This window comes from Lathamus discolor, chromosome 5 (genome assembly GCF_037157495.1).
Source record: "Lathamus discolor isolate bLatDis1 chromosome 5, bLatDis1.hap1, whole genome shotgun sequence".
In the NCBI taxonomy this organism is placed as follows: domain Eukaryota; kingdom Metazoa; phylum Chordata; class Aves; order Psittaciformes; family Psittacidae; genus Lathamus; species Lathamus discolor.
In genome coordinates, this window is record NC_088888.1 from 112,667,659 (window position 1) to 112,690,553 (window position 22,895).

At 43.1% G+C, this 22,895-nt stretch overlaps 1 protein-coding gene across 1 annotated transcript; it reads left to right on the top strand.

The window, feature by feature from the left end:
* Positions 1–194: 194 nt before the first annotated feature.
* On the top strand, positions 195–19,523 carry DHX57 (DExH-box helicase 57). Its single transcript, XM_065682115.1, has 24 exons — positions 195–234; positions 1,761–1,972; positions 2,637–2,789; positions 3,070–3,240; positions 3,955–4,760; positions 6,177–6,364; positions 6,507–6,628; positions 6,858–7,053; positions 7,988–8,112; positions 9,263–9,396; positions 10,066–10,120; positions 10,909–11,111; positions 12,092–12,208; positions 12,564–12,660; positions 13,934–14,107; positions 14,378–14,578; positions 15,171–15,447; positions 16,563–16,658; positions 16,756–16,839; positions 16,975–17,112; positions 17,894–17,968; positions 18,416–18,550; positions 18,942–19,142; positions 19,232–19,523. The coding sequence occupies exons 2-24, from the start codon at positions 1,770–1,772 to the stop codon at positions 19,373–19,375; spliced, it is 4,095 nt and encodes a 1,364-aa protein (XP_065538187.1). The 5' UTR covers positions 195–234; positions 1,761–1,769; the 3' UTR covers positions 19,376–19,523.
* Positions 19,524–22,895: the final 3,372 nt, after the last annotated feature.

Sequence of the window (22,895 nt, forward strand, 5' to 3'; positions counted from 1 at the left end):
TTCAAGCATACATTCAAACACACAGCAGCTCGAAACCGCACACAATATCAACGTGCTGCTGGAGCGGGCGATTCCTGACAGCAGCGCTCGTGGGCGGTGAGCGGGGCGGCGGGCCGTGGTTGCCATGCGGAAGTGTCCGCGGTTGCTAGGGGGGGGCGGAAACCTGGAAGGGGAAGGCGAAAACTTCCGGGTCAGGGGAGGTGGCGCCGGGCCGGTGCGGAGCGGAGCTGAGAGGTGGGAGCGAAGGGGAGAGCCACCGGTGTCCCCGGGGATGGCGGGCGGCGGGTCCCGCGATGCGCGTAATGGCGTCGTGGAGGGCGGGGTGGAGAGAGTGGGTGCGCGGGTGGGGTGTGTGAGAAGGGGGCTGAGGGGAACGCGGGGAGAGGTGGGGGACGCGGACCCTGCTGCGGGGGAAGGGCAGGATCAGGCGGAGGTTTGAGGGTGCTGGTGGCCGGGCACCTCTGTGAGGTGTGGGGGGGGTGGCGGGGAGGTGCTGGAGGAGTCGGTGGGGAAGCGGCCCCTGGGAGGGAGCTGTTCTGTGACTGGGTGTGGAGAGGAAGCAGACGGAGACCCCGAGTGACGCTGTCCTCAGGGACGGCTACAAGTGTCTCTGTGTCTCTGCCGTGCTCAGCCTCTTGCCCTCCCTCAGCTGTGCCTCTGCCTGTCTGTTAAATCCTGTCCAGTCCCGGAGAACTGCCACAAAAGCGAGGGTTGCTTCTTTCCAAGCTCCAAACTGTTGCTGCTCTCCAAGCCCTCATCTGGGCTGTTACTCTTGCATGGCCACATCAATTCCTGTCCTGGCTATGGAGGTGCGGGTGCAAAGATGAAGATAATAACTTGTGCCAGAGGGTCCTGTTCCTCCAATAGCTTTCCATTTGCAGGAGCATGGTCCTGGGGCATGTGTTAGTCTTGAGCTGTTCTGTCATAGACAGCAGCTGCTTAATACTAATAGGCTTTTATCAGAGCTGGTGAAAATCCTGCTGTGAGGAGAGGAGTGCTTCTGTTTCCTGAGACAGATCACCAATCACTCCTCTATCCAGGCTCCACAGAGTGCTCAGTCATCCGGACAGCTCCTTGCAGAAAGAGGTGGCTGAGGAGCAAATTAATACGGAAGCGAAGTGTATCTTTGGCTTCAGCTCCCCTTCAGCCTTTTACTCTCAGCCCTGCAAATTCCACAAGTCAAGAAGTGTCTGCTTTCTGCTGTGAAAGTTCCCCTGGAGGTTTGTCACAGAATCACAGAATCCCAAGGGTTGGAAGGGACCTCAAAAGATCATCTAGTCCAACCCCCCTGCAAGAGCAGGGTAACCTACAGTACATCACACAGGAACTTGTCCAGGCGGGCCTTGAATATCTCCAACGTAGGAAACTCCACAAGCCCCCTGGGCAACCTGTTCCAGTGCTCTGTTCCCATGTCCACAAAAATTCCATCAGAGTGGCACAGTTGGAGCTCCCAGGCTAAGCAGCACTGCTGTTGGGCTCATCCTTTTGCCAGAGAACCTGCAGTTTTTGGTTGAACAACTGTGAAGAATATCGCTTCTGTTTTCTAAAACCCCAGAACTTGTTTACCAGCGTTCTAGAAGCACGTGCTTTGCTTTGGGTGCATACAAATACACCAACATGCAGCATATTAACCGTGGGTTGAGAGGGTATCTTCTCTTGTTACACTGAAAAAATAAATAGTGTAATTATTTATGTGCCCAGACATTTGCAATGTGCTAAAGTATCTTCATAACTAAGAGCTATTTTATTCCCTTCCTCAGCAAGAGAATATGAGTTCAGCAGGGAGAAAAAGAGGAAAGCCCACCGGAGGAAGAGGAAGAGGGAGAGGAGGCAGTGGAAGAGGAGGAAGAGGAGGAGGGAATAGTAGCCATTCAAACAAATCTCAGCTTGGTGGAAATAGGAAATGTTCAACCCGAATTTGGGATGATGGAGATGATTTTTGTCTCTTCGAGGGACCAAGACTGGAGTCCAGGTCTTTCTGTTAATTTGGAGAGTTTGGCATAGAGATGTTTGGGATACCTTGGGCCTGATTTTTGGACATCTTTAAATATATTGAAGAGTGAAAGGGTGTTGAAGCTGTTTCCCTATGAAGCAGCTTTTACATGTCTTTTTGATTAACATTTTAAAAATTTTTTAGTTAGGAAAGTGGGGTTTTTAAGATTAGAACCTCTGATTTTCTTCTTTGGTTGTAAAGTGATTTCAGGACATCTTTGTTCAGAAAACACTAGTAAACACAGGATATTAATTTTTGTGTATTACAAAGCAGAAAGTGAGCCATGAAAAATAAGCAATTTAGAATTAATTTGGTATCCTGAGTGTATTCTGACCAATCTGGCTTGTAAGTGCATGGTTATACCGTAGTCTGAGAACAGCTTTAACTACCAAAATGTTTATTAAATCACTTTGAATTTGACACAGGATAAAATCCATATATGCGTGTGTGTGTGCACAGATATAGACACACACATTGTGGTCACGTAAGAATGAACCCAACTGAATAATCTCTAGGTGATGGACTTGTCTTATTTTAGTTTTCCTGTTTTGAATTACAGGATCTGGTCCTAACACATCCCAATTCAGTCAAGCTCATTTGAACCATGCAAATAAGTCATTGTTATGTTCTATTTTATTTTTAGGTCAAATGCACCTGCCAGAAGAGGAGGGCAAACAAAACAGAGACCTGAAGCAAAAATGCCTCTGCAGACCATACACATGACATCAGAGAATCAGAGAAGAGTGAAGGAACTTCTTCAAGAGCTTCAAGGGCAGGAGCTTTCTCCTGAATCAGAGTTAGTTGAAATGGGGGCACTACTTCTAGCTCTTTTAAATGAGAACACCTTAACAGGCACACTGTTAGAAATTAAATCAGTATTCTTTTTCCATTAACTTTTAGATGGATCTCACATACTTTGGTTTTGACTCTGCTTTATTCTCTACAATATTAATTCTGGGAAAGGAGTAGCAGAATCCTCCATTTAAATGGAACATTTAAAACTGCAGAGGCAGAATTTTGTGTCTACTCAACAGGATAATTTTATTCCATTTTAATTTGATAACTCTTTTTATCAGAGTAGCTGGTTCTGGTGAAGATGATGATGAACCAGATTACCTTGATGATGAACAGTGCTGGTCAACGGATTGGGAAGCTTCTGACCTACCACCAAGGTCATCTGCTGAGCCAGCTGAGCACAAAATAGTGGAAAGTGAAGTGTCTTCATTTGCTGTGCACAGACTCTCCAGGTGATGCTTTTCAGTGAATAATTTGTATCCTGAAGAGATAAATTACTAGTCTTGATACCATAAGCTCTCAGTTCTTGGGTTTCTTCTTGTCTCCAGGGAGGTTCGGTGTGCAGAACTGATGAGTTTATATCTCCTACAAATTTAATCCTCCACTAGGTGAATTTAAAATAATAATTTTATGAAAATATATCACTCCAGCCTTTTTTTTCAGTAAAGTTTTCAGTTCTTTCTCCAAGACAATATAACAGGTATTGAGAAAGCTCAGGGAGCATTGTTGTTATGTGTATGTTTCAAAACCTTGTAAGTGTTCTTCATCTGTTTTCCTCAGATGTGAGGATTTATTAACAATTTTTTGCTTTGATAATGTTTTCTGTGGGACAGGCTATTCTGAGGAGTTTAATTTATATAGTTCAACTCGGAAATCTAATTCTGCAATTGTTATGTGCTACATTCTGAGGTGTGAGATAGTTGCTACCTAAACTAATCTCTCACCTTATAAAAAACAGACTAGCATTCACAGACACCAAATTACTGTCTGCCACTGTCTAAGTAGTATAAATATTTTTGTCTAATTTTTTTCCACCACTAGTAGTAATAGTACCTCATGCCATACATGCTTTGTTACTGTAAGCCTAATTAATCAGATCTGTGGTTATTTTGCTTCATACAAGTCTTTGTCACTCACTTCTTGCCACGTTGTCCGTTTTGTTGCAGGTATGGTTTTGACAGTGAGCGTTGTAGGACAGTACTGGGATCCTCCAACGGTAATATTGGGGCATCACTGGAGTATTTGCTATTGCAGTGCTTTACAGAAAGATATGGAGAGAAAATCCAGGTTTCGTCAACAGCTGCTGAAGCCAGTCAAGAAGAGTGTTTAGAACAGAGAAAAGAAGAGGCTTTTGCCCTCCGGTCAATCTGTGGAGAAAAATTTGTAGAGAGAATTCAAAACCGTGTTTGGACTTTTAGTTTGGAACTGGAGTACCTAGCAAACAGGCTCAGCAAATCTAAACAAAAGGGTGATTGTACAAGGGAGACAGCAAAGCTGACTGCAAAGGAAATATGTAAATTTTATCTCCAAGGAGGCTGCCGGTTTGGTTCAAAATGCAGATTTGGACATGAATTCCCTCCAAACCACCCACTAAAACCAGCCAGGAACTCTGTAGATGATGCTCATCTCAGAGCTGATGGTCCTGTATATGAACTTGAAGTAAGATTTCCTGAAGAAAACAAGTATCCACTTCAGGCACCTCTTGTGGCATTTTATTCCACCGACGAGAATCTACCTCTTGCTTGTCGTTTACACATCGCTGAATTCCTCTTTGGAAAGGCCTTGATAGCTGCAGAGTCTGGTGAACCAGTGGTGTACACCTTAGTGACTTGCTTAGAGGATGAATCTGAAATGATCAAGTTGCTTGAAAATACTCACCACAAATACAGTGTTCCTCCTGTGTCCCTGCTGGCTAAACCTTCAGTAAAGCTACAGACGGGGAATACATCCAGTCTGAATCAGAAGTCTGAAGGTACATCAAATATCCCTCTTATGTTTCTGGGTTAATAGCAGTCAAAAAGATAAAGAGAAGGCAGAGAGCCTAGTTCAGGCATCTGTTCCAAATCTATTTCTGGAGATTAAGGTCATGTGGTGAGCCAGATCCATAATCTGCTGTGCCTCAGCAAGTCCCTTCCGTAATAAAGCTGCAGCAGGGTTCTTGCTGCTGGCAAGAACTGAGTTAAAGGAGCATAGAGCTAGTGAGTTTCGGTTGGCAGAATGAAGGATGTCTGTTCCCACACAATCAATGAAAAACCAGTGAGAGACCTGATGTAAGCTTACTAAAATTGACCAGAGAATTTTGCTGGGAGGGAAATGGGGAAGATTGTTTGCAAGCTTTGGTGCATCTGCTACTCATCATTTCAGAACCTTTATTTTTAATTACTTAAAATTACCAGCCCCTCCTCAAAAATAATTCTGTAAAGGTGCATATAAGGCTAAGTAAGTGTTGGAAATGGTTCTAGAATGTTGCTGAAGGTATCCTTTTTTGCATGCAAGTGCAATTACTTTGATTTCACAGGGGGGAATTGGGACTGTGTCACTTACAACAGGGTTACAGCAACGCTGTGGTATGGATGACCTTCAGGCTTTCCATTCCAAGCTGTTTTATCTAAGGCAAGCTTTCTTCAAGATAGTTTTCAAGAGCAACTGTTATCACATTTTAGAGAGCCTAAATAGTGACAGCATATGTTTTTGTTATAGTAAAGCTAATTATTCAATTTCTTAACAGCTCCAGAGAAAGGCACCTTTGTTGAAGAAATTCAGAATTTGTTCCAGAAATCAGAGAATACCAGATAATCGTCCTTATGTTATACAATACTTTGTTTAGATAAATGTAGCCATAACACTTTCAAGGGCTGACCTACTGTCTGAGCAAATCCCACTTGAACTGATAGGCAGTAGGCATCACAGTACCTGGTCCAGTTTCAGTCTTGGTTTAAAAGTACTTGGCAGTGGTTTAGCAATTAATGTTATAGTGTAGATTTTAATTAATTTAAGCTGGTGTTTCCATCACGGTCTTGTGCTCTAGAGAAGTGGTCGTGTGGTGAATTGGAGAGAGGAGCTGAGACACATGAAAAACATTTAGGAAGGCAAACCAGTTACCAGTCTGGTTCACCATGTGGCCACCCAGATCACGGTGTTGGAGAGCACAGCTTGGTGCAAGGGGAGTGACAAGTGGGTTGGAGCTGGAGAAGTTCTGGTTTGTTTGATGAGGTTTTCTGGTAGTGTTGAACTAAATACTTGTCAAAATTGGCCTGCAGACGCTCAGCTCCAGTCTGATAAGGTACTTTGTTGAGAATGGTCCTGGAAGGTGTCTCTGTTCTGCAGCGCTGATGAGGTCCTGTTTGTTACTAACAAGAATAACCAACTGTACATTCTCTGTCTCAAGCCTCAACAGTGTCAGAGCCTCAGGAAGAAGAGGTGGCAGAAGAAGAGGAAGGTGAGCCTCAACAAGTTGTTGTGGAGAATGAGAGTTACGTGCACCTCAAGAAAAAGCTCTCCAAAAAGTATGATGTGCAGGCAAAGTCTCTGTATAACGAAAATGTTAAACTCTGCACGCAATTTCGGCTGAAAAAGGTATAATGTACAGAACAAAGTGTCTGTTTTCATATTTACTTTAGAGAAATAAATATCTAAGACACAGACTGCTGTTTCAAATGGTTCTGTTCGACTCCAGTGGTGTTCTTACTGCCATGCCATATCTGTTTTTGTGCATCAGTCTTCTAGGCACTTCCAGTCCATGCTGTATGAAAGACAGAAGCTCCCTGCATGGCAAGAGAGAGAAACCATTCTTGATTTGCTGAAGAGCCACCAAGTTCTTGTTGTGAGCGGCATGACAGGGTAAGAGTGTGACTGCAGATGCATCAAAGCATACACAGAAGAATGTGAAATATGTATTCATGGAAAGGTTAGAATACAGCAGTCCTACCTGAGATGTGATGATGACACTAAAGAAACGAAGTGAATTTCAAGTGGAATGCCGTCATCTTAATTTACATGGATAGAAGGTGTTGGGTTTGTGGGAGTTTTTTGTTTGTTTCTTTAATGAATCCCTGATTTTGTCCTGCAGATGTGGGAAAACCACTCAGATTCCTCAGTTTATTTTGGATGCTTCATTGCAAGGATCTCCAAGCAGAGTTGCAAACATCATCTGCACTCAGCCTCGCAGGATCTCTGCCATTTCTGTGGCTGAACGTGTAGCCAAAGAAAGAGCAGAAAGGATTGGACTTACTGTTGGATATCAGATCCGTCTGGAAAGTGTAAAGGTGTATATATATGCACTGCTTCTTGTTTTTCATTTAGTTTATTAAAATGTGCTTAGTGCTTCTTCAGCATACAGAATCTCTGCCTTGTAGTGAGATCAGCAAGTCTGTGTCAGCTATATTTTATCTTATGAAATCTTTATTTTATTTCATCTCAAGTTGCACAGTCCATTTTACAGAATAAGAGTTGAGTACTATTTCTTACATTGTTTTGCTTTCTGTTGAGACAGACAAAGGGGTCTGAGAGCATGAATAGTAATTCTGTTCTCTGGAATGCTAGTGAATCAGAGAAGGGTTAGGTTTGGAAAGGACCTTAAGATTATCTAGTTCTAGCCCCCCTGCCATGGGCAGGGACACCTCACCCTAGATCATGTTGCCCAAGGCCCTGTCCAACCTGGCCTTGAGCACTCCCACTATTGACTTAATTTCTCTTTGTCTCCCAAATGGATTAAAGGTTGCAGCTTGGGTCTGCCAGAAGGAGGGGTTGAATTCAAACTGCTGTCTTGGAAGTGGAATTTTGTTTATGCTACAGCTGATTGCTTACATGAACTATGTTACAAAAGAGATTCAGAAGATCTTTCTAGGGACAGAGATTAAGGTTTTTTATCAGAAAGCAACTGCAACAGGAAAAACAACTCAGATTTTTCGTTTACCCCTCATAGTTAGCAGTGCCCCTTTGTTTACCCCTTATAGTTAGCAGTGAGAAAAACAACTCAGATTTTTTGTTTACCCTTTATAGATAGCAGGTAAAAAGCAGGTTTTTTCAGCTTTTAATCACAAAAGAAAAATAATTCAGCCTGTATACAGCAGGAATTGTTTGTTCTCTTTCTGTCAAACCTGACACTCAGCTGAAACGGAATGTTTAACAGCAACACATGTTCTCTTTGCACTATGTTAAGTTGCACAGTCAACTGAATGCTTTGTCTTACTGTTCAAGTCCTCAGCTACCAGACTCTTGTACTGCACTACTGGTGTGCTGTTGAGAAGGCTGGAAGGTGATCTGACTTTGCATGGAATCACGCATGTTATTGTTGATGAAGTTCATGAAAGAACAGAAGAAAGGTAAATAATCTGTTATCCCATAAGCAAAATCAAGGTCATAGTCAGAAGGTGACTTTGATAAGGTGTAAGTAACTGAAGTCAGACTTGTTGATCCTGTGGCAGTAATGTGGGCTGGTGGGAGAAGTCTGGTTTTAGGTTCCTGTCTTTGGGCAGTAGGAGATGGTGTTGCAGCAGCGTGCAAAGAAAGCACGTCTCATATTTTTATGCATGCAGTCTGCCATCACATTGCAGTGATGTTGAAAAGAGGTTTTGGATGGGGCTGGAGGGTTAAGTAAGTTTTTAATCACAGTTGTCAGGTTCTTATTCTTCCCTTCTTTGAGCTTTTAACAAATACCCTGATTCTTCACATGCAATTTTGAAAATTATTGCTTCAGATGCAGGCTTCAGCAGAGCACCTGCAAGGGACAAGTGCTCACATTTTCTTCCAGTCTATAGATTTTACTAGTTCTAGACAGTCTGCTCCAGCCTCCTACAGTTTTACCCCACTTATCTGGTGATGCTACCCAAAAGATAATGTCTGTCAGTATCTCTGTAAAGTAAGTGGCAAGGATCCTTTTATTTGATGTTTTCCTTGTGAAACATTGCAGTGTGGTAGGTTTCAGGATGCATTCTCTGTGACCCATTATTCTACAGCTCAGATTATATTTTAGCCTCATAAAGGGTTTATATCTTTCAAGGATTCTTCTTTCTTCTCATCTAAAATCACTGAAACCAGTTTTGTAGTCATGCCACAAAAGCTCTAAATCTGTAGGGAAGAATGCAATGAGCAGGAAGAAGTTTGAATAACTCTTCCAGTAAGGAAGAGGAGCAAAAAGGACTCAATTTTTACTTTGAGTTAATTTGCTACCTAATGTTCTTGTCTTATCATTAATGTAATTAATTTATAAGGTAGCCAAAGCTCTCTGTTGCTTAAATGAATTTGCCAAGTAATCCTGACACTCTAGTAAGGAACAACCAAAGAATAAACAGAGTGCCTTCCATTAATTTATTAGATGATTAGCCTCCAGCCATTATGAGAAGCTTATGCTTCTGTGATGGTATTTCTGTGCTATTGAAAATGCCAGGAAGGTTGACAGAATGGGGAGAAAAAAAGAGACTCTGAAAGTTGACACTGAAGAAATTCAAATGTCTTTTTGCTTGTTTTCTGCAGTGATTTCTTGCTGCTGGTTTTGAAAGATATAATGGCTCAGAGGCCAGACCTGCGCATTGTACTAATGAGTGCCACCGTGAATGCAGAGCTTTTTTCTCAATACTTTCACTCCTGCCCAATTATTAACATACCAGGTGAAAAGCATTCTTTTTTATTATCTTGTCACATTCATTGTTTTAAGAGTTTGTTTTCAGTATTTCTACTTCTGAAGTGTTTCTCAATTCAAGGGGCTAGTCTGCAAAGTGGCAAGGTCAGGATTTGTGCAAGAACTATGATTCCAATGGATTATAAAGACCAATGAGATACAAGAGAGAAGACCTGGAAAATGAGCCTTTTTTGTGCTGTCTCTACACCAGTAGATTTGCCTTCTAAAAGACAAAAATGACAGTGTGCATGATGTGGTTCCCTGAGCTAGTTTCACCACAGCTGAAGACTCCTCTGTCCTTGTGAAAAAGTTGTCAAGCAGTGGGAAGATCCAGCTGGATGGGTACACATTTAGCCAAATGTGCCTTTTACATTGCTAAGTTATTACATGGAGCATGACAGAAGCATGTAGCCTCATGGATGCGTTCCCTTAAGTCTGTTAGCTCTTCTCTGACTGTGTAAGTGCATATTACCAACCCATGCTTGGAAAACATCCACTGTTTGTCCCAGACAGAAATTGTGTTGAAGAGTGCAGTATAGATGAGAGCTGTGAAGCCAGTGTATGACATAATAACCCATCTGAAATGATAACCACCTTCAGTCATTTTCTGCTTTTCTGTGTGTTGTGCAGCATGTAGATTTACTCTCTTTCCTTTTAGGACGAACATTTCCTGTGGATCAGTTTTTCCTGGAGGATGTGATTGCAATGACAAGGTATGAAAACGCTAAAAATCTCAGATGTCTTTGGCTTTTGGGGCTGCACTATTGACCTTGTGACTGCAGCAGTTCTGTGCATAGATTTAAAAATTAATTTCTCTCAAAACTCCCTCGTCACCTGCAGTCCTAGAGTTGTACTAAAGCACTGATTTTAAACCATACTTATACCGCAGTGGGATCTAGGATCTCATGATGCTGAAACAGGCCTTTCTGCATTAGATATGACATAAATACTCAAGAATGGGTGAGCTTTGCCGTGGAGAGTTTGTCAGTGCTTGTGCTTTACTTGTTTCAGTGGTGGTTAGGCGCTGGCGAGCAAAAGAAATTTGAAGGTAGATTTCAGCACTGAAGGTGACAAATGCAGGATACCAAACAATTCCTTTTTGTAAGCCCTACCTTGCCGCTCAGGATCCAGATTCCTCTTACCTTTTATAGTTACTATACTTTCGTATAGTTATCGGAGAATCACAGCAGCTCAGATGTTCCTCAGATGGTAAATTGATCAGTTATTGTAAATCACTTGCAAATTCTTGCTCTGAGCTACTCAGTTGTCAAGATCAAGTTTCCAGTTCTAGTCTTCTGCATCACAGCTTTTACTAACATACTACTAGTATGGAAGGACACTTGACCTTGATACTGTCTGTGGTTTTGCAACCCACTTAAACAAAGTTCTCCTCAGCCCCTCAGATTTATATCTAAATACTTCTGATACCCTGTCTCTCTAGCAAGTGATTTGGAGGAGACAGGCTTCTTTCCAAGGCACTGAGTGTTCTTCTGCTGTTCAGGTATGTTTTAGAGGACAGTAGTCCCTACAGGCGCAAGACAAAGCAAGAAAACAAACAGAATGCAAGACACAAAAGAACTGCATATGAAGAAGTAGAGGAGGACCTGAGACATGCTGGCATGTTGGAAAGCACTGACACGGTTGTCAGAGATTCAGACCCAGACCAAAAATTAACTCTGAAGCAGCTCCTTACACGATATAAAGGTGAGCTCCTTCCTAAATCTAATAAATTGGCCAGCCAACATGGTATGTTACCATATAATATTGTATGTTGAATGCATGTATCTAATTCAGAGTCTTGTAGTTGTGAAATGAAGCAGGTCACTACTTCTAGATGAGATCAGAAACCTCCTGCTTGCCAAAAAGTAAAAGAAAAAAGAAGAAATAGAGAACCCATTGTTCTCTCAAACTGGAGCAAACATCTTGGCTGAAAACAGTCCTTAGCATCTGAAAATGGACAGTTTTCACTTATTATCTGTTCCCATCGCTTTTCAGATTCATTGTTAATTCTACTTTCTTTCTCTGTGTCTGTTCTTGCTGGAGCAGCTTTACTTAAAGCACAGCATGTCATGCCTTGCTTGAGAAATTGTCACTCTGAATGGCCTAATAAGTGGCAGGCTTTTCCATGAACTTCCCAGTCTGTCATCATCAAAATCCTTCATGTGCTTAGTCCTGAAGAGTTCCTCCCTTATGTTGAGCTCCGCAGTGGTGCTGAGTGAGAGCCATTGCTTAAAAGCTTCAGATTCCTGCTAGACAGGAAGAATAAGGGAATCTGGGTGTCTTTTTGATATCATGTAAGAAACACTGGAAGAGAGAGCTTGAGCACTTAGTTGTGGAGGTATCTGTAAGTGGCCATATGAAAGCTTTTGGCTCTTATCACTAGTATATGTGCATGTCATTCTGCTAGTGGATGAATCCTGGTCTTGGCTGTGCATAGGGCAGGTTTAATCCCCAGTAAGACATATGAAGGGAAGGGTAGAGCAGAAACACAGGAGAGCAATGGAAGGGGGAATGTGACAGATTTGAGTCACTTCTGGAGCTACCTCTTCTGATCTAAGCCAGAAGCTGTTTAAACCAAGGTGTGGTTGGTTGGTGCAGCCACACTGGTTCAATGCATCAAAACATCCAGCAGATGTTTTTTATAAGAGATGGACTTACTGTGTGTTTTATTTCTTTGTCCCCAGGGGTTAACAAGACAGTGTTGAAAACAATGTCTGTCATGGACTTGGACAAAGTTAATTTGGAATTAATTGAAGCCTTGTTGGAATGGATAGTTGCTGGCAGACATTCATATCCCCCAGGTAATCTCCTTGTCCTTGAAAGATAAACAAAAGTAGATTCTTGGAGGCTGTGCACTTACAGATAGCCCAAAGCTAATGTTTTGCATGCAGAGTTTCTGTAGTTACTATTCTGGAAGGGTAGGGGGAGAAAGTTCTAGCTGTGTAACAAAGCCATTGTTATACATTGTATGGGGAAGGTGAGAGAATTGTCTGCTTTGGAATGTCTTTGGTGAGGGACTGTTGCAGCCTTCATGTTTTCTTTGGTAAAATAATTGTGAAACAGAGCAATGGGCCTTCTGCACACTGATAAAACATCCTGCTGTCCTTTCTGTTGAGTGATTTTTAAATTGCTTTTTATTTTAATCTACATATATAGGTGCTGTGTTGATATTTTTGCCTGGTCTAGCAGAAATCAAGATGCTTTATGAGCAGCTCCAGTCCAACGCTCTTTTTAATAACAGGCACAGCAAGAGGTAAGGCAGAAAAGCGCCAAATCTATTGGTCTTTTCCCATAAATAAAGAGTAGCTTCCTGCACAAAGCCTGCCTTTATCCAGGGTTTAAATAAAGGTTATTCAATGTGTAAGACAGCTTGTGATATGAAGGTCTTGACTTGAGTTAGGGTAATTCCTTTTCTACTGTCTTATTGGCTTCCTCTTTTTATTTTATTCTCCTCAACTCAGACAGGTTAGTTGTTGAAGTTCTCAGAGATCTTTGTGATGGGTGTTCTCTGTCTTGTACTCTGCATGATCCAGTGGACTGTTGAAAACTTCATCACCTCAGTCCTTGTTCTGTTTCAGGATGTTTTCTGAGACATTCAGTTGTAGTTGTATTTTAGAGTAGATTGTTACATGGAGATGCAGTTGGATCTCTTTGACTGAACAGTTTTTACACAGATGTCATGGCAAGGTTAGCTGGAGTGAGTTCTTCCAGTCTGACATTTTCAGTGGCAGATTCTAGACTCTTCTAAAGAGGCAGAATTTTTTGCTCAACTTTATTCTGAGACCTGTCTCTTCTGTAAACTTCACCATTTCTAGGAATATGTATCAGCAATAGTGTGGCCAGTGGGTTCAGGGCAATGATCATCCCCCTGTACTCAGCACTGGTGATGAAGCTGCACCTCAAATACTGTGTTCAGTTTTGAGCCCCTCACTACAAGGAGGACATTGAGGTGCTGGAGCGGGTCCACAGAAGGGCAACAAAGCTGGTGAAGGGTCTGGAGCACAAGTCTTACAAGGAGCAGCTGAGGGAACTGGGGTTGTTTATTCTGGAGAAAATGAGTCTGAGGCAAAACCGTATCTCTACAACTGCCTGAGAGGAGGATAGAGCAAGGTGAGGGTCAGTTTCTTCTCCCAGGTAACAAGCCATAGGATGAGAGGAAATTGCCTCAAGTTGTACCAGGGGAGGTTTAGATTGGATATTAGGAAAAATTTCTTCACCAAAAGGGTTATCAAGCACTGGAACAGGCTGCCCAGGGAAGTGGTTGAGTTATTATCCCTGGGACATGGTTTAGTGGTAGACTTGCAAGTCTTCAGTTATAGTTAGACTCAATGGTCTTAAGGGTCTTTTCGAACCTAAATGATTCCATGATTCTGTGTCTTATGTCAAAGTGGTTTGCTGGTTTCATATTGCTTGGAATGGCTGTGGGCAGTGTCTAGCACTAGAGGCAAAAGTGTGTGCAGGTAGATTGTTCCCAACAGAGAAAAGGCTGGAGATGCACTGAGCATGCTGTTGTATTCTCCTTCCAGGTGTGTTGTTTATCCTCTTCATTCTTCACTGTCTAGTGAAGAACAGCAGTCTGTGTTCCTCAGGCTTCCTGCAGGAGTTATCAAAATCATCATCTCTACAAACATTGCAGAAACATCTGTCACCATCGATGATGTGGTCTATGTGATTGATTCTGGAAAAATGAAAGAGAAAAGGTACTGGGATTCACTCCTCAGGGCTTTGTGATCTGGGAAACTGCTCTATGCCTTGAGCGACACGCTTTAGCTTTCCAAATTCCTGGGAAAAACTTGAAGGAACTTCATTTTCAGAAAGCTTCTGCAAGGGGAGGAAGCCAGTCTAGCCTCAGAGCCAACTACAGGGGTGGGAATTTTGTCCATACATAAGTTGGCAGCATCTGCCTGTTTGACCTCCATCCTGTTCACTCTGCAGTCACGACTATAAGCATGTTTCTTGCTCTCCTGTAGATATGACCCAAGCAAAGGAATGGAAAGTCTGGAAGACACATTCGTGTCCAAGGCCAATGCTCTGCAAAGGAAAGGGCGAGCAGGCCGTGTAGCCTCAGGCGTCTGCTTTCATCTTTTCAGTAGCCATCACTATAACCATCAGCTTATAAAAGACCAGTTGCCAGAAATACAAAGAGTTCCCTTGGAGCAGCTTTGTCTAAGGTGAGCTGTTGTTCCTGTACTGCCCAAGTGCAGAATGTCCTTCCTCCACTGCAGGGAGAACCTAGAATGCCATTACCAAGGTGCTTAGTTTCCTCATTGTTTTCTCACATCATGAAACAAGAAACTGCTCTGGAGATTTAAGGCTCTTTGATCTTAGTATCAAGTAAGATAGCACTTTGGTTGCTTTGATCTTACTATCACATCATTGCCTCTGAATCCAGAGCTCCCCCTCTCATCACACTGTCCACTAATTCTCTCTCTGCCTCTTCATGTTCCTTAGCTCTCATCTGGTAGGAAAAAGACATGTCTCTCAGATCTCTCATCACCGGAGAAGATAGTTGCATTCTTGTACTCCAGACCCACAGCAGATGTTTGTCCCCTTATGCTCTAAAGTCTCCTGTGGTGTTTCTATGCAGCGTAGTGCAGTAAAGCCACAATGTGGATCAAGCACCACTATCGTGCAAATGCTAAATGAATAGGTCCTCCTGTTCCTGCTACCCGCTGGGCATCCTTTTGTACAAAAAGAAAATAGAACAAATTCCTTAGTATATGGAGCTAAGCTGCTTTATTTTTCTTTCTTTCTTTCTTTAAGAATTAAGATTCTGGAGATGTTTTCTGCACAGAGTCTTCACTCTGTCTTATCACGACTAATCGAGCCCCCTAGAACTGAGTCTTTGCGAGCATCAAAGCTGCGACTACAAGACTTGGGAGCATTAACTCCAGATGAAAAGCTCACCCCTCTGGGATATCACTTGGCTTCTCTGCCTGTTGATGTCAGGATTGGCAAGCTGATGCTGTTTGGCACCATCTTCCGCTGCCTGGATCCCGCGCTGACTATAGCAGCCAGTCTGGCCTTTAAGTCACCTTTTGTAAGTATTCTTAACCATGTATTCCACTTTGAAAGCAGTGTGTTTTCATACAGCAGCAAAACACTGTTGTAACTTGCAGTATTCTACACTTGAGTATTTTAATTCTCCTTTTCAGCCTATGTTGTTTGTATGTTAATACAGTGTTCATTTAAAAAGTCCAGTTAAAAGCAGAAGACCAAAACAATGCAGCAGAAAGAAGAATGTTATTTATTTTATGAATGCACAGAAGAAACAGTCGATATTAGTTTGAATTTGAATTAAGAAGTACAGCCAGGCCATTTTGTCCAAATTTGGTGTAGAAATTGTAAATGAATGGTAATGTAAGAAGCAGTTAGAAATAATTATGAAAAGGTGCTAATGGTGAAGTTGATGTTTGAGCTGTGAAGCAGATCTCAGTTTGTGCACTCACTTTCACATTGGCTTTTTGAATTAGCTGCTGCACTTAGTACTGTTAGTCCTCTACTGCAATGTACAAACTTGCATGGAAAGTCAGGCTTTCTTGAAGTTTTGATTGCTGTTGTTAGTAGTGCAAATAGTTTGTACTGAGGATAATTGTGAAAATTGGAAATAGATTGTTCTAGTTATTTAATTGCATATTGTTTTCCATATGCTTATTGAGCATTTTCTACAGCATTTTGACTTCAAGTGCTACATCTATATGCTGTTATAGAATAACTTAAATTCAGCTTTTTTAATGTCCTGAGTTAGTGTTGCTTTCTGTCTCTCAGACCCAAGTGGATTTTGGACTTTATTTGATCTTCTGTATTATAAGCATTTTGATTTGAACTTCAGCTCCATTAACTTGCTGAGATTTGTCAGATTGTGTTTTTTTATGGATTTATGCAACTGCAGAGAAGTCTGCTCAAAATGAAATATTTTCTGTGAGCTGATTAATCACAAGTTTACCTTTGGGTCTCTTGTGGTTACACAGGACAATAGGCTTAGGGTCTCTGCTGTTGTCTAGGCCTTTCTGAATGCCTTGTGTTCTCTGTTATCTGTGGAGAAAACCTGCTTTCTGACCTGTGAGCTGCTGTGAAATACCAAAGTTTGTGACATGCAGCTCTTGCAATGGACTGTCTAGGCATGAAAAACACAATTTGTTACTGCTCATCTAGGTGTCACCATGGGATAAAAGGGAAGAAGCAAACAAAAAGAAGTTGGAGTTTGCAGTAGGAAACAGTGACTACCTGGCTCTTCTCCAGGCCTATAAGGTGAGCTAAAATTCAGTGTCCTCTCTGAGGCTTCTGATGCGCTTGAAATTCAACCTGAAATATTTTATTAAAGACCTCATCCCATCCTCTCAATTAGGGGTGGCGTTTGAGTATCAGAGACGGTTCTCAGGCAAGCTACAACTACTGCAGGGAGAACTTTTTGTCAGGAAGAGTTCTTCAGGTAAGTCTCTTTTTGTGGCCTTGCACAGAGGCTGCTTGTGACACTGGCAGAGCCCTAGTGACAAACATAAGCAAGTGGTGAAGACTTCTCTCTGTGTGCGGCACCCATCAGTCACAGCCCTTTGTCTGTCTGTAGGAAATTGCCAGTCTGAAACGGCAATTCACCGAACTGCTTTCTGACATCGGGTTTGTGAAGGAGGGGTTAAGAGCCAGGGACATTGAGAAGAAGTGGTCCCAAGAAGGTGATGGTGTGTTGGATGCTACAGGGGAAGAGGTAATTCCCAGCATTTCAGTGCTCCAAAACAGTGCTGCTGTATTTCATTTGACCCAGGTTCCAGGTGGGCTCGAGTTTGTAATCTCACACTGGCAATAGCCATCTCCTATCTATCTGCTCCATTCTTCCTCCCTATACATCATACGTGCTGGCACTAGACTCCATTGCATGAGGCCTTATGTGCACAGAAAGAACAGGCCCAGATGTGGAAGTGAGCGGAAGCTTGCTCCTTTGAGACAGTGAGCACTGCTGACTCAACATGTTAGAAATGAGCAAGTGGTGCAAAGGCACATATGACTCATGACCTGGCCCCAGCGTTGGGATTAATAACAACCTTATTTTGGGAACAAAATTACCTTACAGAGCAGGCAGGGAGATAATGCAGCATTGCAGACTATCTTCAGAAAGCAATATGTCTGGAGCTGGAGATCTCCTGGGGCTATGTGATGAGGTGGTATGGGTTTGGTAGTTCTAGAGTCTCACTGTGCATTGGGATAACTTATGCTTGCTTTCTCTTCGGGACAAGCTGCTTTGTAGCCAGATGTTATTCCCTAATGTCTGGAATTGATAGTTGGTGGCCAATTTGCTTGGTTGATAGTGGGGGGAATGAAGGCCAGGTTAGGCTGAAACCTCAGGGCAGTAATTAGTCCTCCCCTACAAAAAGCACAGCACTGCAGCTACAAAAGGAAACCCCTTTCAGGAATTCAACCATTCCAGAAGCAGGGCTTTACCTTTACACACTTAATGTGTAGAATACCTAATGCATACATTAATTTCACAGGCAAATTCAAATGCAGAGAACATCAAGCTGATCTCGGCTATGTTGTGTGCTGCGCTGTATCCCAATGTTGTGCAGGTAAAAGAATGCTTTCTCATTTCTCTCCCTTCTGCTGCCTAGCATATCCTCACAGCCTGCTTTCAGTCTGGGCTGGTTGTGGCAGGCTTGAGCCTGGCTTAGGTTGCCGAAGCTTGCTGCTCACAGTATTAGAGCCAGGCAGCTGAGCTCCAGTTTGTATCGGCTGAGACTGCTGCTGTTCCTACAGGCTGATTTTAGTGTCACACAGGAGCCAACAGCAAAGGTTCTTAAGAAGCTATTTTAAATTACAGCTTTGTAACCTCAGCTTTAGAAGGCTGGGGTTACAAATGAACACACACTCAGGGTTAGACAGCACCTGGAGTGCAGTATCTCTCTCTAGTGACGTGACATGTTAGTACTTGAGAATTCCATTGATAAAAGGAAAACATAAGTTAAATCTGTTTTCTGATAAAGCAGATTTTTACAACTTTTTTTCTCACCATACAGGTAAAAAAGCCAGAGGGCAAATACCAGAAGACCAGTACAGGAGTGGTAAAATTGCAGCCTAAAGCAGAAGAGCTGAAGTTTGTTACCAAAAATGATGGTTATGTTCACATTCATCCTTCGTCTGTGAATTATCAGGTCAGGATTCTTTTTTCTTCTACAAAGCTGAAAGTGGGGTTTTAATCATTAACCACATATTTAGGTTATAAAGGCTTTGAACTGTTACCACTCTTGCTTTGAAAGAGCATAACAAAAGCGCCCATGAAAATGTCCTTAACATGAAATGGAGAACTTGGGGCCTTGAGGCAACAGTGATGAATTAGCTAATTTCTCACATGCTCACTGCAAAGTGGGACGGAGCAAGGGATAACTGACAGTTATTGGCAGCTCTTACAGGTCAGACTCAAGGTGCATTTTAAGCACATTTGCTGTTCTTTGCAGCCATAGAAGAGGTAGGCAGGCCTATATTTGTCTGAGCAGGTAGGAAGAGATGTGGCACTGTAATGAGGATGTGGTGTATGTGCTCCAGACTAGGCACTTTGAAAGCCCCTACCTGGTGTATCATGAGAAGATCAAGACCAGCCGCGTGTTCATTCGAGACTGCAGCATGGTGTCAGTGTACCCACTGGTCCTCCTCGGAGGTGGGCAGGTCCACATGCAGCTGCAGAAGGGAGAATTTGTTATTTCTCTTGATGATGGATGGATACGGTTTGTGGCTGCCTCTCACCAGGTAAGGAAAAGGAGAGATAATCCTGGGAGTGCTGCAGAGCTCTGCTTGTGTGTGGAATGCAGGAGATGCACCTCTGTGTTTTACCATAGGTGGCTGAGCTGGTGAAAGAGCTGCGCTGTGAACTAGACCAGCTGCTGCAGGATAAAATCAAGAATCCAAGCATGGACTTATGCATGTGCCCCCGTGGATCTCGGATCATCAGTATGATTGTAAAGCTTGTGACCACGCAGTAATGTGAGAACAGCTTTCTGTACTCACTGTTTGCTGCTGTCTGAGAATGGACCAACATCAGTGTCTTGATGTATTTGTCATCCCAAAAAGTGGCACGGATCTCTGGAAGACCAAGTTGGCACCTGTATTATTGACAGGTTTTGGATTTTTTTTTGTTTGGTTTGGTTTCTTTGTTTACAGAGAGCTCTCTTGTTGAAAGTAAGGTTTGTTACACTACACACTGGGACGGGGGAAAACGGCAAATCTCCCAAGAGGAGGAGAAACTGCCAGCTACGGAAGTGTTTTTTCATGAGGCCATACACTGGCAATAGTGTTTTCTGGGCACAAAAATACCTGCTACCTAGCTGGGTTTTTGTACTAGTGATGTCTGGAGGCAGCATGTGAGATCATAAGCTGTTCCCAAATTGGGTTTAAACTCACTTCTGCATTTTGGCGAAGACTTTACTGAGTTAGTCAGTCATAGCTGACCAGAGATGGAGCTGCTTATGGTTAAAACCAATGCCCTCAAAAAGGTGAGCACGTTTTGATTCATGTCAGGGGGCTCTGAAGTAGGTTTAGAGAACATCCCCTGGTGAGGAAGCTGTACCGGATCAGTTGGAGTAACATCCATGCAGGCTGTTCTGGTTAGTGTAAAGCTGCAGGGGAGTGGAGGTTTCCCCTGGCAGCCAGGCTTCTCCAGTTTCACCCTGTGCTGTGAAAAAGTCTTCCAATACCTAAAGGGCTGACAAAAAAGCTGGCAGAGGGGCTTTTTACAAGGATATGTAGTGACAGGATGAGGGGGAATGGCTTTAAACTGACAGAGGGGAGATTTAGCTGAGATATTACCAAATTCTTCCTTGTGAGGGTGGTGAGGCCCTGGCACAGGTTGCCCAGAGAAGCTGTGGCTGTCCCATCCCTGGCAGTGTTCGAGGCCAGGTTGGACAGGGCTTGGAGCAACCTGGGCTTGGGTTGGAACTAGATGAGCTTTAAGGTCCCTTCCAACCCAAACCATTCTGTGACTGTTGTAGTGCACTAAAAATGGATCCTGGGGTGGATGGATGGTTACTGTTAACCTCCTTGGAAGCGGGTAGTACTTCTGCCACCCTGCAGAGCTGGAAGAAAGCCCCACTTTTGGAAACTTCTAGCCAAACTCCTACTCTGGGGATTGGACTGCTACAGAAGAGTAGCAAAATGCTGCAGTAGTAATATTACTTCTTTCCTTTGACATTGCTCAGTTCCAGTGCTGAGCATCGCTACAGCTGAGCTGCCTGATGTACTAGCAATTGCAAATAATAGCAAGTGCCTTAAGTGAAATAACTTTGCTGTCATCTGTAATAGTAAAACCAGAGTAAATGCTGTCTCTACCACCAGCCCTGCCTAGAAATAGCCTCCAGGCTGAGGCATGATGCACACAGAGGGAAGCACATCCTTGCAAGACTAATGTGATTTTTCAGAAAGTACGCTTACTTGTAGAAGCAGTTTCACAGCAACACACCCTTGTGTGTGGAAGACAGGAGTACCAGGACCAACATACCAAGGCAGCAGAACGGTCTCTGCTGGTATGTTGAACTGCTGTTGTGGTTTAACCCCAGCTAGCAACTAAGCAGTGCACAGCTGCAGTCCACCCCTGCAGTGGGATAGAGGAGAAAAATGGTAAAGATAAGAACAGGTAAAGCAAAAGCTATTTGTGCAAGCAAAGCTAATCAATGAATCCATTCACCACTTCCCATTGCAGGCAGGTGTTCAGCCATCTCCAGGACAGCACAGCTCTGTCACACGTAATGGTTACTTGGGATGACAAACACCATCACTCTAAATGTGTGTGTCCTTCCTTCTGCTTCCCCCAGCTTTATATGCCGAGCATGACTCTACATGGTCTGGAGTATCCCTTCAGTCAGTTGGCATCAGCTAGCCTGCCTCTGTCCCCTCCTCACTTCTTGTGCCCCCCCAGCCTACTCAGTAGTATGAGGAGCAGAAAAGGCTGTGTAAGCACTGCTCAGCAGTGATTAAAGTATCTTTGCATTATCACAGTTTTCAGCACAAATCCAAAACACAACCCCATACTATGAAGAAAATTAACCTTATCCCAGCCAAAACCAGCACTACTGCAGGTGACTCGTGTTCCCACAGCTTGATGTTAGTCACCAGTAGCACCATACTTCTGTACATGCCCACCTGGACAGGGTTAGTAAAGAGCTGTTAGGGTGTAGAGATCCTAGGGCAGGGTGTTAAAGCACTAGAGGGACATGGAGTTTGTTGTCGGCCATAAGTTCTGTGAAGCAGGACTAATAGAGCATTAAATGGGAACTGATTCTATTTTTCACCTCAGACTTCCATAGAAGTGGTATCCTCTTCAGTAAATGACTTCCCAGCCGTCAGGGAGTGTTGTATTTTGGATGAAAACTAGTGCTCAAGAGGGGCTGGCATGACTCTTCCCTCAACTACATGCTAAATTCCATGTGAAGTGAAGGTGAGGGCAAGGACAGCTGACTGGTAAGTAGCTACACTCCCCTAGCAGAGGCAGGACTTATGCAATGTCCTGATGTCTTGCCTGGTGGCAGAACCGCCATGTCTGGAAAGGAGCAAAGCATAAATTGATACAATTAAAAGGTGACAGTGAGTATGGAACACGTGAGCACACGCCTCCTATCTCATCCCCTTGGGCTGCAGCACTAGTTGTTATTTCAGGATTTCTACATAGTGCCCCATTCACTGACAAATATGCAATTCCTGGAAATTGCATATGCACTTCAAGGACTGGGCACAGTGGTTGTATTACATCTTTCAGCAGGTATGTGCTGCCCCCCAACCCTCCTACCCCCAGTAATCCTCCTTTCCTCCATCCTCCTCTATCCCAGCTACCCCGCCTTGTGACACTAATACCTACCTGAAAAAGAAATGTATTCACTAGAAGTGTTTTAGTCCGCAGGTTTATTATGGAGTCAGCTTGCTTTGGCAATACAGAGAGGAAAAATGCCACCCCACTCTCCCTCTTTTAAAAACACCTTTGTACAGAGCAATTGTACCTCTGATGCAATAAACTGTGATGGGGCAGGGAGAAGCGAAAATCACCTGGCACTGTCTTTACTAGTCTGTTAACAGCCATTATGAGCTGCAAACTGATAATGACCACTCCAACTTGCAACTACCTTGGCACTAGTTTATCATACTTGTATTAAATCCCCCAATGGTGAAATGGTGGCTATCTGTATACAGGCAGCCACAGTCCAGTTTCCCAAAGCAGCAACTGGTAAGGACAGCAGTAAGTCCCATGGTTGCACTTTACTACCAAAGAAGATGATGTGACCAGTCACACCAGGTCAGTGTAACATGAACTCTCAATGCCTCAGATATACTGACTGCTACTTAAACATGACCTGCAGGTTCCGCTTGTGACCTTCAATCTACACAAAAAGGTTTAATTTCCCCAGAAGAGTATTATATTCTGCACCAGAACTGCCAGTTTATCCTATCACAACTGGACACAGAACAGGATTTCTAAAAGTATTTACTTCAACAGTTTACATTCCAGAAATATTCCAA

Coding starts and splice junctions, on each gene's coding strand:
- DHX57 (XM_065682115.1), top strand. CDS start 1,770: ATGAGTTCAGCAGGGAGAAAAAGAGGAAAGCCCACCGGAGGAAGAGGA. Junction 10,121..10,908: donor GATGTGATTGCAATGACAAG/GTATGAAAACGC, acceptor TCTGCTGTTCAG/GTATGTTTTAGAGGACAGTA. Junction 16,840..16,974: donor TGTCAGGAAGAGTTCTTCAG/GTAAGTCTCTTT, acceptor GTCTGTCTGTAG/GAAATTGCCAGTCTGAAACG.